The sequence below is a fragment of the Mangifera indica genome, chromosome 3 (genome assembly GCF_011075055.1).
Source record: "Mangifera indica cultivar Alphonso chromosome 3, CATAS_Mindica_2.1, whole genome shotgun sequence".
In the NCBI taxonomy this organism is placed as follows: domain Eukaryota; kingdom Viridiplantae; phylum Streptophyta; class Magnoliopsida; order Sapindales; family Anacardiaceae; genus Mangifera; species Mangifera indica.
Genome location: NC_058139.1, coordinates 1682063 through 1694556, shown reverse-complemented (window position 1 = coordinate 1694556; position 12494 = coordinate 1682063). Strand labels below are relative to the sequence as shown.

General features: G+C 34.5%; 3 protein-coding genes across 4 annotated transcripts; 2 read left to right on the top strand and 1 right to left on the bottom strand.

The window, feature by feature from the left end:
- The first annotated feature begins 510 nt into the window (after window positions 1-510).
- On the top strand, window positions 511-5487 carry LOC123211149 (AT-hook motif nuclear-localized protein 5-like). Its single transcript, XM_044629691.1, has 5 exons — window positions 511-1931; window positions 2639-2706; window positions 3665-3796; window positions 4416-4574; window positions 4950-5487. The coding sequence occupies exons 1-5, from the start codon at window positions 1505-1507 to the stop codon at window positions 5172-5174; spliced, it is 1011 nt and encodes a 336-aa protein (XP_044485626.1). The 5' UTR covers window positions 511-1504; the 3' UTR covers window positions 5175-5487.
- Window positions 5488-5886: 399 nt separating this feature from the next.
- LOC123211150 (probable glutathione peroxidase 8) lies at window positions 5887-8407 on the top strand. Of its 2 annotated transcripts, none has more exons than XM_044629692.1 (7): window positions 5887-5915; window positions 6495-6561; window positions 7007-7083; window positions 7236-7297; window positions 7387-7505; window positions 7776-7943; window positions 8068-8407. In XM_044629692.1, the coding sequence occupies exons 1-7, from the start codon at window positions 5902-5904 to the stop codon at window positions 8098-8100; spliced, it is 540 nt and encodes a 179-aa protein (XP_044485627.1). In that variant the 5' UTR covers window positions 5887-5901; the 3' UTR covers window positions 8101-8407. The 2 variants fall into 2 exon arrangements, with proteins under 2 accessions (XP_044485627.1, XP_044485628.1); XM_044629693.1 differs by lacking the exon at window positions 5887-5915 and adding an exon at window positions 6106-6357.
- A 379-nt stretch (window positions 8408-8786) lies between these two features.
- On the bottom strand, window positions 8787-10542 carry LOC123211151 (probable phospholipid hydroperoxide glutathione peroxidase). The gene is made up of 6 exons (XM_044629694.1): window positions 10354-10542; window positions 10146-10222; window positions 9914-9975; window positions 9665-9783; window positions 9201-9359; window positions 8787-9092 (listed from the first exon to the last, which is right to left on the bottom strand). Exons 1-6 carry the CDS (start codon window positions 10393-10395, stop codon window positions 9060-9062), a joined length of 492 nt encoding a protein of 163 aa, XP_044485629.1. The 5' UTR covers window positions 10396-10542; the 3' UTR covers window positions 8787-9059.
- Between the last annotated feature and the right edge of the window lie 1952 nt (window positions 10543-12494).

Sequence of the window (12494 nt, the reverse complement as noted above, 5' to 3'; positions counted from 1 at the left end):
AAATTTGGCCCAAAATGTCACAACTTAGTGGGCCTTAAAACTTTTCTAACCGAAGAACATTGTCTTAGTCAATCTTACCATGCTATTTTACAAAAACCCAATCAAACCAATAATAGCCTAGCCTAACCTAGCCTGAACTCAATCTATTGCTAGGGTGGATCCAATCTAATCTAATCTAATCTTTGTTTGGTCGAATTTATCTTGATTGAGCCATTCAGGTCAGATTTTCAATTCAATAGTTAAAATCATAATAGATTTGTCGGTCATTCGGTGATATTATTTATTTATTTTTATAATTATAATTTACTTTTCTGATAATTGTTTGCACCGAGTTCAAACAAAACATTATGATTTCATCATGCTCAGATGGGCTCCAAATTTTGATTCAGTACCAATCCAATCCATCTTTGACCATAAACACAATAGAGTACTAGTAGTGACTTGAAATGTAGATAGAGGGTAAAATTACAAAGCACGTCTCACTCAGATTCCTCCATTTAAGCTTTCTCTTTTTCTCCAATGTCACTACCAAAGCCTAAACCTAAACCAGCAATAGTTTTTATATAGAGAAGAAAGTCTCCCTGCTTGCTTGCCCTATGAAATGAGAACTGGTATCTCTGACGAGGACATGGTGTTGTACTGTAATGTTACAGTTTTAACTCGCTTTACTTGACCCCAAGATTGTCTTCTTGTCTCTTCGAATGCCAATGCAATTACTCACTCGCTTGCACACTTGCCCTTCACTCACTGACCATTGACTACAGTAGTACCTAACAATAAAGAAAAACAAAAAAGGGGTCTTCACCTTCGCACTTTAATTCAAAGGCTCTTTATTTTTCGAGTCATTTTTTTCCTCTCCTTGTCTTTTCTTTCTCTCTTTTTCTTTTCCAAGCTCTTGCAATTTTTTTTGTTTTCAAAGCCCTAGATTTGAAATCTAGGGTTTTGTTTGTTGTTACTTCATGTGTTTGGCTATGCTGCGAGAACTGGTTTAGCTTTTGTTGTTGTTGAGATTCTCTCTTTGTGCCCTTAACTGCTTCCATTTCATGCATTTTTTTTCTTCATTATAAGTTAAGTTCTGCCTTTGTGAGACTCAAATGTACTACCTTTAACCGTATCTCGTTTCAATTTTTTGTTGGCTTGTTAGATTTTCTTCCTTTTTAAGAAAAACCTCTGTAAAACCTTTGCTCTCTTTTGAAATTGAGCAAAGTTTGTATTTTTCATGATTTAGGGTAAAAAAAGATTTTGTTTTCTTTCGCTTGACTCAAATTTCTGTAGAAATTAACGAATCTGTTGTTGTTGTTGTAAGATTTTCCCTGTTCAGAGAAAAATCCTTGTTACCCCTTGGGTGAAGTAACCTCTCGAATCTGTACTTGGTGTGCTCATATAAAAATCTTTTGCTAAATTAAGGAATTTGGCTCAAGAAATTTTAAGAGTTCAGAGACTCGTTTTCTGGGTATCCCATAAACAAACTTTTATTTTCTTTGACGATTGTTTAAGTAAATGCATGGATGGGAGAGAAGCCATGGTTGTGTCTGGTAGCTCAGCTCCCTATTACATACAACAGAGAGGAGTGGCCAGTGGCGGTCAGTCCACACCACAAAATGTTATATTACAAACACCACATGTGTTCAGACCCCCATCAAGCCATAACATTTCACCTCAACCAAATATGGGATCAACATTTTCAGCTGAGCCTAAACATGCGAGTTTTGTCCACAACATGGGGGTGTCGTCTGGGGTCTCACTCAGTGAACCAGTGAAAAAGAAGAGAGGTAGGCCCCGGAAGTATGCTCCGGATGGACAGGTCTCTTTGGGGCTTTCGCCTTTGCCACCTAAGCCTAAGCCTTCTTCAGCGTCAGATTCTCAGGCATTTAAGCGGGGCCGAGGCCGCCCTCCTGGGACTGGGAGGAAGCAACAGTTAGCAACTCTTGGTTAGTCTTTACTAGAATTTGATGTCTCGCTATAATGTAGCTTGGACGTTTAGACTGGATGTATTCATTTCTCATACATATTATCATGCTATTCATACGTTAAATATAGTTTCTGCCATGCAATGTAGAATGTTTAGCGATTAATTAAGGGCTACCATGTTTTGACTGTTTTCAAGAGGCTGTTCTGTGATCTTAATTTAGTTGTTGCAAGCGTTATGTTGACATGCAACATTTTATCACATGTTTCACATTTTAAAGTGTACTTATAGATTTATAGTATGTTTTGGTGCATTTATGCAGACCACCGTTCTTCTTAAGGTCTGCCTTCTTTAAGCATCTAGTATTTGTAGTGAATGCACTATATCATCGACAAAGAGCCACAAAATGATCACATTAGTGTTCAAATCATATTAAATTGTAAAATATTTGGTGTGTATTTTTGGAATATTGAAGCCACAATTTCAGTACTTGAACTTGCTTGATGTTTGCACCACTGAGTTTTGCAATAGTGTTTGCCTTTGTTGTGGAAATACTTAAGGACCAGACTTCACAATTTTTATGGTATTCCAATTAAATATGCCCTCTGCTTAAGTGAGCTGAGAGTCCTGGATATTGTTGTACCTCTTTATTCGTTATACACGAACTTTGGGCCTTGCTGAGCCTTTTCCTTTTTCTTTTCCAGTCTAATTTATCAATGTGTCTGTTAGGTGACTGGATGAACAATTCAGCAGGACTGGCTTTTGCACCACATGTGATCTCTGTTGGAGCAGGGGAGGTATACACCATTAATTCTAGTTCTTGATTTATTTTATAATGATGCTCTTGCACTTTGTGTTTACTAACTTCCTATTTGAGTTCTAGGTTCCTGAGTTTATACATGTCTGTTTGCTGTGGCTTGGTTCCTTTGAAAGAGTGTTAACTTGAATTTTTTTCCTTCATAGGACATGCTTTTTAAGCTACAGAGGCAGCTTTCATATGTGTGATCCTTTTTAAAATGTACTTACTTAAAAATTCATGAGATTCTCTTGGGCATAAAAGATACCTAAATACTATTGTATAATTTTATGCTTTATTTAGTTAAATATAGATTGAATGTTATGTGCCGTACCATTGATGCCCAGGCTCTTTTCATATCAATGAAAGTTATGGATTGATAAAAGATAAATAAAGATTGTATACTACATATACAATCATGTGAATCCACTGCTTGTTTATGGGTGTTTTGAGTGATACTGTCCATTGGAGCCTCAAATGTTGTCTCATTGCTTGAACTCTGTCTTGTCTAAAAATAGTGTTGAAACATCTTTAATGGTAATCCTATCAGAAAAAAAAAAAGGCATAATGATAAGTTGTCAGAGGTATGCTTCATACCTAAGGTCCATTTGGTACAGCTTATTTGTGTAGAGCATATTGAGAATGTAGCTTTTATAAGAATTTTAGTAGTTGTTTGGCTAGAAAAATGTGAAAGGATTTTCATGTATTAAATTACCAAAAAGACTTTATAAGTCAAATTTATAAAATAATTTAGGGATAGTATTGAAATTTCAATAAACTCAAAAAGAATAGACATGAAATAGCTTATTCAAAATTTGATAAAACAATCTAAAAAATATCAGAAGTGTTTATGGCATTATATAAGCTTTTCCAGCTAGTAGATAAGCCCAACTAGACAAACTCTTAGTGGTTTTGGAATGATTTATCATCAACTGCTGATTGTTTTATTTTCTCAACAGGACATTGTAGCAAAAGTATTATCTTTTTCGCAGCAGAGGCCAAGGGCTGTGTGCATCCTGTCTGGGAGTGGTACTGTTTCTTCAGTAACACTACGCCAGCCTGCATCTTCAGTGCTAGCTGGGACTTATGAGGTTGAAGCATTCTTATATTTTTCTTTAACCAGATTCTTTTTTTGGTTCATGAAATTTTGGTTAAGAAACTAGGATATGAAAGCAACATTTTGTTTGTGTCTTAACCGTATATCAAGGAAATCTATATAGGCTGCAGTCACTAAGTTTTATTTTAATATATTTTGTTGGTATAATCATGTTGGCAGTGCTGCAGATCTAAATGTTTTGCCAATTATGGTGATTCTGTGTGGAACAAGGGTTTGTTTGAAGTTAGAAATGGCCAACTAGAGATCAGTGAGTTGTGGCTTAGGTCAATTTTGATGAGAGCAGTTGGATAATCATCTCTTTTCTAGATATGTAATCTAGATTAATTTAGAAAGTTGCTGTCTTTTGGTGAAATGGGATTTAGTTAGAACCCTGGATTGAATGATTGTGTTTATGTAGTCCATTTCTTTGCCTACTAAAACAGGGGACATTCCTTTCTGAAAGTAAGGGTTGGCTCAAATGGTGGTTTTCATATGTTTAACAGGACTTCATAGATTCCTTTCTGTCCTTTTCTGCTTTCCATTTTGCTTCTTCCAGTGCCAGTGTTTAAAAAAGTTTGGAGGATCTTATTATTTGATTTTTATTACTTGTGTAGGGCCAATTCGAGATATTATGCTTGTCAGGTTCATATTTAATTGCTGAAGATGGTGGTCCTAGGAATCGAACGGGTGGTGTAAGTGCTTCCCTTTCTAGTCCTGATGGTCAAGTGTTTGGTGGTGGAGTGGCAGTGCTTATTGCTGCAAGCATTGTGCAGGTGATTTGATTGTTCTTTATAGTACTAAATTACACTCCTTATTCTGCCATTACATTAATATGCCTACTTCCTATCTTTATTTGTAATTTAAAATCTATGTGTTTGTCCTATCAATATAGGGTGTCTGCTTTGATCCTCTCAATTTTTGTCTTGCTACCAGTTAAATGACATTGAACGACTCAAACAAATAAACAATTATTTTCATTGTATAGTTTAGAAGCTTGGGAATTCTTGCCTTTCAAGAGTGCATTTGTGCTCATGCCAAATGTGCATGTTAACCAAAGATGTGTTATTTGTGTCCATGTATGTGGGGTTAAAAGTTATTTGTAAGTCCATGATCACAATTGTCTAATGCATGATAATTGCTTGCTGCAGGTGGTAGTATGCAGTTTTGTATATGGTGGTTCTAAGACCAAGAACAAACAAGTAGCCATGCCTGAAAGTGATATGAATTCTACACCTCAGCCTAGTAATAAATCAGCTACCCCAAATCGTGTACCAGTCTCTCAAAATTTCTCATCCCCTGCAATCAATGCCTGGCCTGGTTCTCGATCGGTTGATCTGAGAAACCCTCATACTGATATTGACTTGAGGCGTTGATGATAATTTGCTGCAACAAACAAATGTTGATTTGTAGATATTTGTTGTTGTACATGTACTGAATCTGTGAAATCTATGAACTTCTGAAAGCCAACTTATTTGCCCAGTAGGAGTACTGGGTCTGTGCTAACTTAGTTTGTAACAAAGTCATCATCTTTAGGTTCTCATGTAACAATGAGAACTTGTTGACATTTTTTAGCAGATTAAAAGATGTTTAGGAGAGGAAAAGGTTGTTGTCTTCATTGTTAACTGCTGTTTGCTCCTGGCCCCTAGATTATGTTATATTAATTCCTAATTCCTATTTTTTGTTACAGTTCTAGACCTTGCTGCATCCCTCATCTCTTAAGGAATCACAGGGTACAAAATAATGTTCTGGCACATATAAAGCTAGCTTTTGCATGGATATTGAGAATATAGGAAAAATTAATTACAAGAGAATGAGGTACATTTGAAGCTCTAAAAGGACTTAAAATCAAGCTGTATCTCTTTATGAAATTAAAAGAAAATCGTATTGACAAGCTACTGAATATCAAGATTCATAGGTTGGTTGAAATCTGCGGTTCGGTGAGGCTTGGTTAAGGATAAACAGAACTTTTAACTGCCTACTGTTACTGCCTGATATTAAGAACGTTAACGCCAAAACACAGGTCTGTGAATACTGCTGAAGCTGAAAGCAGAATATTGACATTCATCAAGTGTCCGAGTTAATGTCTCAATTAACTTAAAGATGGTAGCAATCAGGTTCCTTTCCATGATATTTCTTTTAAGGGATGGAAATGTTCTTAGCTGGTTTGGATTGAATTATAATTTGATTCAAACAAATCAATTTCAAATTAAAGTTTCAATACAGTAACTTAGTTTGAGATCGATTTGTTTATTTATGCAGTGACAATATTGATCTCTTTGACAAAATTGTTAACTCATTGACAGTTCTCAATGATAATCTCTAACTAATTGGGTTTTATAGCTTCAATCTAGACTCGTGTCAGGCCAGACTCGGTCTGGGTCGAAGCACCGTGACTTCTTTTTGACACCCACTCCGCAACCCCTTCACAAATTCTGACCCATTTCCTAAGTCACGGCCCGCAAAAGAACTTGACGAAACCTGCAGAGCTAAAGTACTAGGAGCTATAAATTAAACCTGCAGAACACGTGTCAAGTAGATGCTTCAAAACTAGTTAAGGCATGTTTCATGATTTCTCTCTGTTTGTACTTCCCATTACAGTTGTCTGTCTTGATCTCTATGTTTCTTCGATTGTAATCTCTGTTCAGCGTTCAGTGAACGCCGTTCACTACCCTTTTATTTTTTATATATTGCAGTGCAGATTATTCGATGGCAAACCAATCTGTGAAGAACCCAGAATCTATTTATGACTTCACTGTCAAGGTCTGTTTCTTTATTATATGTAAACTCATGGAAAGAAGCTTGTTATATTGGAGTACTTTTACTTTTAGCTTGTGGACTAGAAATATTTCACGTTGCCCGCTAATTCATTATTATTATTATTATTATTTTTTTGTTCTTTGATACTTCAATAATACTAAAGATAATTTTTAAAGGCGATTCGAAAAAGGGAGCTTGTTAATTGAAATCATCATAAAGTTTTCTCTGTATCACTAGCTGAAGACTAAAGTTCCCGTCTTTAATAGTTAAAATTCTTTTTCGATTCTATTTTGCTTGTGGTTGGAGCCGTTTAGAGCAGTAGGGAGTTGTTCCTATCAACTCTGCTAAGTTTAGACTTTTGGTAAAGAGCTATTTTGTTGAATGGATGAGCATGTACCAAATTGCTTTTAACTGGCGTTTTCTGTGACCAATTTTTGTACATTCGTAGGATGCCAGTGGCCATGATGTAGATCTTAGCACATACAAAGGAAAAGTCCTACTCATACTCAATGTTGCTTCAAAATGGTATATTTGTCCCTTGCTTTCATTGCCATTGTTATCTTCTTTAGACTTTGTGATTAATGAGATTATGAAATGAAATCTGTGGTTTATTAGGTGAAAAATTTATGCTTTATATCTTTTCCGTGTATATTTTGAATCATCCTTGTTTTTTGCAGTGGAATGACCAACTCCAATTACACAGAACTGAATCAATTATATGAGAAGTACCAAGATCAAGGTCTACGCTGAAATTTCTATCAATTTGTTTTGCTTTTATGGGATCTGTATTTATCATATGTATGATCTGTTTTTGAAAGCGATCCACAGGCCTTGAGATTCTGGCATTTCCATGCAATCAATTTGGTGAGGAGGAACCAGGCAGTAATGATCAGATAATGGAGTTTGTCTGCACTCGCTTTAAATCAGAATTTACTATCTTTGATAAGGTAGATACATGGTGAATCTTCTTTCCTCTTTGTGCAGCTTTTTTGTTTGGCATTATGGTGTTATCATCATAGCAAAGATAACATATAACTGCTAACTCAAATTTTTTTTTTTTTTTTTTGGTGTGTTCAGTAAACTACCTACAGCTTTGAGATTTTGCCTTTTGGCGTTAACCACCATTCCGGCGTTGAACATGTTAAACTAATACTAGTTTATTATATTTTTTCTGTGCTTATCATAACCATCTATATATCTTATCGGTTTTGTATCAGATAGATGTAAATGGTGAGTATGCTTCTCCACTGTACACATTCTTAAAGAAAGGTAAATGGGGCATTTTTGGGGATGATATTCAGTGGAACTTTGCCAAGTTCCTGGTGGATAAAAATGGGCAAGTTGTTGATCGTTACTACCCCACAACTTCTCCCCTAAGTCTTGAGGTAATGCCTTCTTTTGCAAATGATCCAATTGTTGAAGTTGATTTCTAGTTTGCTGGCTCTCTGTTGTTTGATAAAATTGCCGACCATAATGTCATGTAATTCTCTTATCTTTATAAAATTGCAGCATGACATTAAGAAGCTGTTGGGCATTCCATGAGTACTGAGATGAAGACCATCAGCATTGCAGCAAAATTTGATAACCTGATGGTTTCTTGCCTTTTGTACATGTTTGTGTGTTCAAGTTTGGTGAGAAGTCATGTCATATGATTCAAATCGTATTTGTATTTATCCTAAAATCAAAGATCATACCGACTAATACTTTTCTTTGGCTTTGGGTTGTGAACTGTTACCAATGTTTTCTTAGTTGATGCCAGTTTGGTAACTGAAAACATGATATTGCCGCTTAACGTTCTTCATTGACAGGCATCCGAGTTTCCAGTTTACGGAACCTTTATTGTCTAAAACCATCATGTTCAAGTTCTGTTTCATTGTTACAGTGAAATGCCGCCATGGCCAAAACTGTTAGCTGACTTGCTGCTAATATGTTTTTTGTCAGATGAACATAGTATTCCCTCGAACATTTTATAAGGATTTTGATAGGAAAACGACATATGCCATCTATGTAGGGGTCGATATACATAAGGATCAGTTTGTCAAGCTTTAGTTTGATATAGCCTTTGTTTGAGCTAGATTCGATTCAAATTCACTTCATTGATGAACTCTCCTGTACGGATGAGATATGTAGGTTTTTTAGTGGAGTTCATTTTTAATTCTCAGTTGGGATACACCCTACAAACTAACATGGATATATACTACAACAAAAAAACATTGGCCTCATAGATCTTTCCAAAATTCAAATCAAGCATTCAAATTTGATTATAAAAGCCAAGTATTTGTACTACAAAAGCAAAACTTTAAAATCATATATATTACAGTACCCTAGGACTCCAAAAACAAAGCAAAACCAAATCTCTCACAACTCACAAGCAGCACTCTCCAACTTATATTATGTTCATCTATATCAGTAGGAATAGGAAACAAAGCTCATATACTATGAAAGTTCTTATTGATCAGAGTACTTGTATATTTCTAACAGCAAGCAGCACCAGTGACCCTCTATGCAACTCCCAGGAGTTTCTTTATATCATCCTGCAAAGGAAAATAAACAAATTTTGAACTATTAATAAGAACTAACTAAAGACAAATTGATCATAAAAAGGAAATGTGGCGGTAACTGACAGTGGAAGTGGGTGTTACCTCAAAGCTGAAAGGAGTAGTAGTTGGCTCATAATGATTGACAACATTCCCATCTTTGTCAACCAGGAACTTGGAAAAATTCCACTTGATATCGTCTCCACCTTTGCTTGACTTCAGGAACTTGTATATAGGAGCAGCACTCTCACCATTCACATCGACCTGTATCCAAATTGACAAAAATATTAGATTCTAGATTAACCACATTTCCCATCCAGTTTAGTGCAGCAGGCAATTAAACAGTTGTGGTTTGATCTGTAGGCTAAAACATCTTAACTAAAAAGTTTAAGGACTATTTAATCAGTATTATCTTATCATCCCTAGATAATATAAGATGTTCATAGATACTCAATATCTTTCATGTGTTTTATCAATATAAAATTTACCTATTGTGCTAGATAATGAAGGTATTTTATTGAACATCAAACTATATATAATGTCCAACCACTTTAAATTACTGCAAGTACCTTGTCAAATATGGGATACTCAGCCTTAAAGCGAGTGCAAACAAATTCTGCAATCTCTTCATTGCTTCCAGGTTCCTGACCTCCAAACTGGTTACATGGAAATGCTAGAATTTCCAGGCCTGCACAAAGACAGTGACATGGGGAAAATGAAGAGAAGGATTGAATAAAGTATTAATTAATTAAAGCAAAGTGAACATGTCTATAAGTTTCAAGATACCAGGAACTTAGAGACAGGGAACTAAAGCCCACCTTGATCTTTGTATTTTTGGTACAACTGACTCAACTCTGTGTAGTTGGAGTTGGTCAAGCCACTGCATGAGAAATTGAAGTAATAAATATAACATACAAGGAAGAGGCACGTTGAAAGGGAAAGCACCATAAGCATTTAGACATTAATGTTTCAACTCCAACTAAGGCCTTTCTGGAGCAGCTTTTACATACGATAACAAAATATTAATCAAACACAGGAGTTAATGCATACCATTGTGATGCAACATTAACAATCAAGAGAACCTTTCCTTTATAAATGCTAAGATCAACAACATTTCCTCTGGCATCCTGCAACAATATAAAACAACAGAATTTATCCTGAATTTCGTTGTTAACTAAGAAAAAAATATCCCCATCTGCAAAAATCTCATTAATCTAACATAGATTATGCTAAGACAGACAAAGACCAACAAACTGACCGTGACAGTGAAGTCATGAACTGTCTTAGATTCGCCGGCCATTTTATGATCAGATTTCAAAGTGTTGATGAAGAAATCAAAAGGGTTTTCTTAGAATTTGAAAAGAAACAGTTTTTCAGAAGAAGAGAAGTAGATATAGTTGCTGTGTTTAGATTATTTTCAGGAAGAACACGAGTTGCAGAAGAGAGGCAATGAGGATTTTATAGCTAGTGTGGATGGCTGGCATGGCTACACGTGGATGATATTTGTATCAGAGATTACGTCATGGTCTTTTAAACAGTTACAATTCTGGACATCGGGCATTATTGTGACCTCGACATTTAGATTTTGAGGCTTTTGCTACAATCCAACCGGACGGCACTTTTTTTCTGATATCTAGAACAACATTTTAGTTCACATTTGTGCTTGCAGTCAAAGTATTGAGGCTTTTGTCAGTACTTAGCTGTTTTAATAGATTCCAGAAAATCCTAGTTCATATTGTGTTTTCCTCGCAGCCCAATTTAATCCGAATATTCCACGTCTTGAATTTCATAATCTTTTTATTTCGTCTGCAAATTTCTTCAGAATAATCCGTGGTGGGGACACAAATTAAAAAAAAACAAAGAAGGGAGATGCACCTTTAGCAAAATTAAGTAAAATAAGGGACATATAAGTTTGTGAATTGAGTTTTAATATAAATTAATTAATTTTTTATAATATAAATTTTAATTTTCATTTTAGTAAACTTAATATATTTTTAATGTAGTATTATAACATAAATTAAACTATAGGTAAAATAATCTATAGTAATTACATTTGGATAAAATATATTAACAAATTTAATTACTTATAATGATTATACTTAAATCTAATATATTTTTAATATAATATTAAAGCATAAACCTAATAACGGGTTTAATACCATATAATAATTATATTTGAACAAGAGTATTAAAAATTTAAATAAAAAAAAAAAAAGTCTTATATCTAATAAAATTAAATAAAATGAATGATATATAAGTACGTAGATTAGATCTTAATATAAGTTAAATTATTTTTATATAATATAAATTTTAATCTTTATATTTGAAACTCAATATATTTTGAATGTGGTAGAAGACTGTCATGTAATGACATAGGCTTAATGTGGAAGCAGCTGTAAATGAGGTCACCGACCGTGTTTTAGCTAGTGGTCTGGCTAGAGTTAGAGATAAGCCCAGGAATGATCCTGGGTGGTTTTATGGTGCTGTTAAAATTTTGTGTCCTCTTGCGCGAGGATATGGGCCATTTTTTATAGTCTGAAGTTTGCTTGGATTCGTCATTTACCTTGCAACATGATGAAATTTGATTGCAAAAGATGAGACCGACATCATTCTCAGTAAGAATTCATTCTGATCATAATGTTAGTCTTATTATATTCTATCTAGGACACAAATTGGGCAAGATTGCACAAAAAGTCTCATTTTGTGGATGATTTTTTTTGTGTTTTTTCAAGTCTTTCTTGAGCTTGAGGAAATGCTATGTTAATAATTTATAGGAATAGAAAATTTTATTTTAACATGGGATTTAAACATTAAATAAGAGATTTAGTGAAAACATCTATAGGAAAGCTTTCAATTCCCACTGAGGTCAGGACTTGAGAAATTTTCTTATGAGTTCTTTAAAATTGGAATGGATGATCTGTTTTTTTTCAAATCGAAGATGAAACTTAATATCCGTAAGTGAAAGTTGGCTGAAACCCTACCAAAATACAATTCAAAATTTTAAATTATACTTAATTTTGAAAATCAGTTTTGTATCAGTAACTTCATAAAAATCTTGAGCCACAATTCATGAGTTGATAAATATAGATGTCACAATTTTAGTATTGGTAGCTCTGTATTTAGCAATTCTAAGGCAGTGCTACATACGAAGATGAAGATAGCTTGATTTCAACAAAATTCACTACACCATGATCTCTTAAACTGGTAAGTTTTCAGTTACAAGACATTGATATATATTTAGTAGGACCATACATATAATACGTTTAAAGATGCTAACAGAAAACTGGTTAAATTTAAATGGTTAAAATGTGGTTTGAACGAAAGAGTGATTGCTTATTGGTATGTGAATGCACCGTATAATTTCTATCTTCCTAGTTTGCCTTAGCTAAAGACAAGACG

Bases quoted from the DNA above. Each gene is read 5' to 3' on its own strand.
- LOC123211151 (XM_044629694.1), bottom strand. From the start codon at position 10,395: ATGGCCGGCGAATCTAAGACAGTTCATGACTTCACTGTCACG. The intron at 10,223-10,353 runs GTCAGTTTGTTG...ATATTGTTGCAG, and splicing joins TTCATGACTTCACTGTCACG to GATGCCAGAGGAAATGTTGT. The intron at 9,976-10,145 runs GTATGCATTAAC...TTTCTCATGCAG, and splicing joins GTTAATGTTGCATCACAATG to TGGCTTGACCAACTCCAACT.
- LOC123211150 (XM_044629692.1), top strand. The intron at 7,298-7,386 runs GTCTACGCTGAA...AGCGATCCACAG, and splicing joins TGAGAAGTACCAAGATCAAG to GCCTTGAGATTCTGGCATTT. The intron at 7,506-7,775 runs GTAGATACATGG...GTTTTGTATCAG, and splicing joins AATTTACTATCTTTGATAAG to ATAGATGTAAATGGTGAGTA.
- LOC123211149 (XM_044629691.1), top strand. From the start codon at position 1,505: ATGGATGGGAGAGAAGCCATGGTTGTGTCTGGTAGCTCAGCTCCCTAT. The intron at 2,707-3,664 runs GTATACACCATT...TTTTCTCAACAG, and splicing joins TCTCTGTTGGAGCAGGGGAG to GACATTGTAGCAAAAGTATT. The intron at 3,797-4,415 runs GTTGAAGCATTC...TTACTTGTGTAG, and splicing joins TGCTAGCTGGGACTTATGAG to GGCCAATTCGAGATATTATG.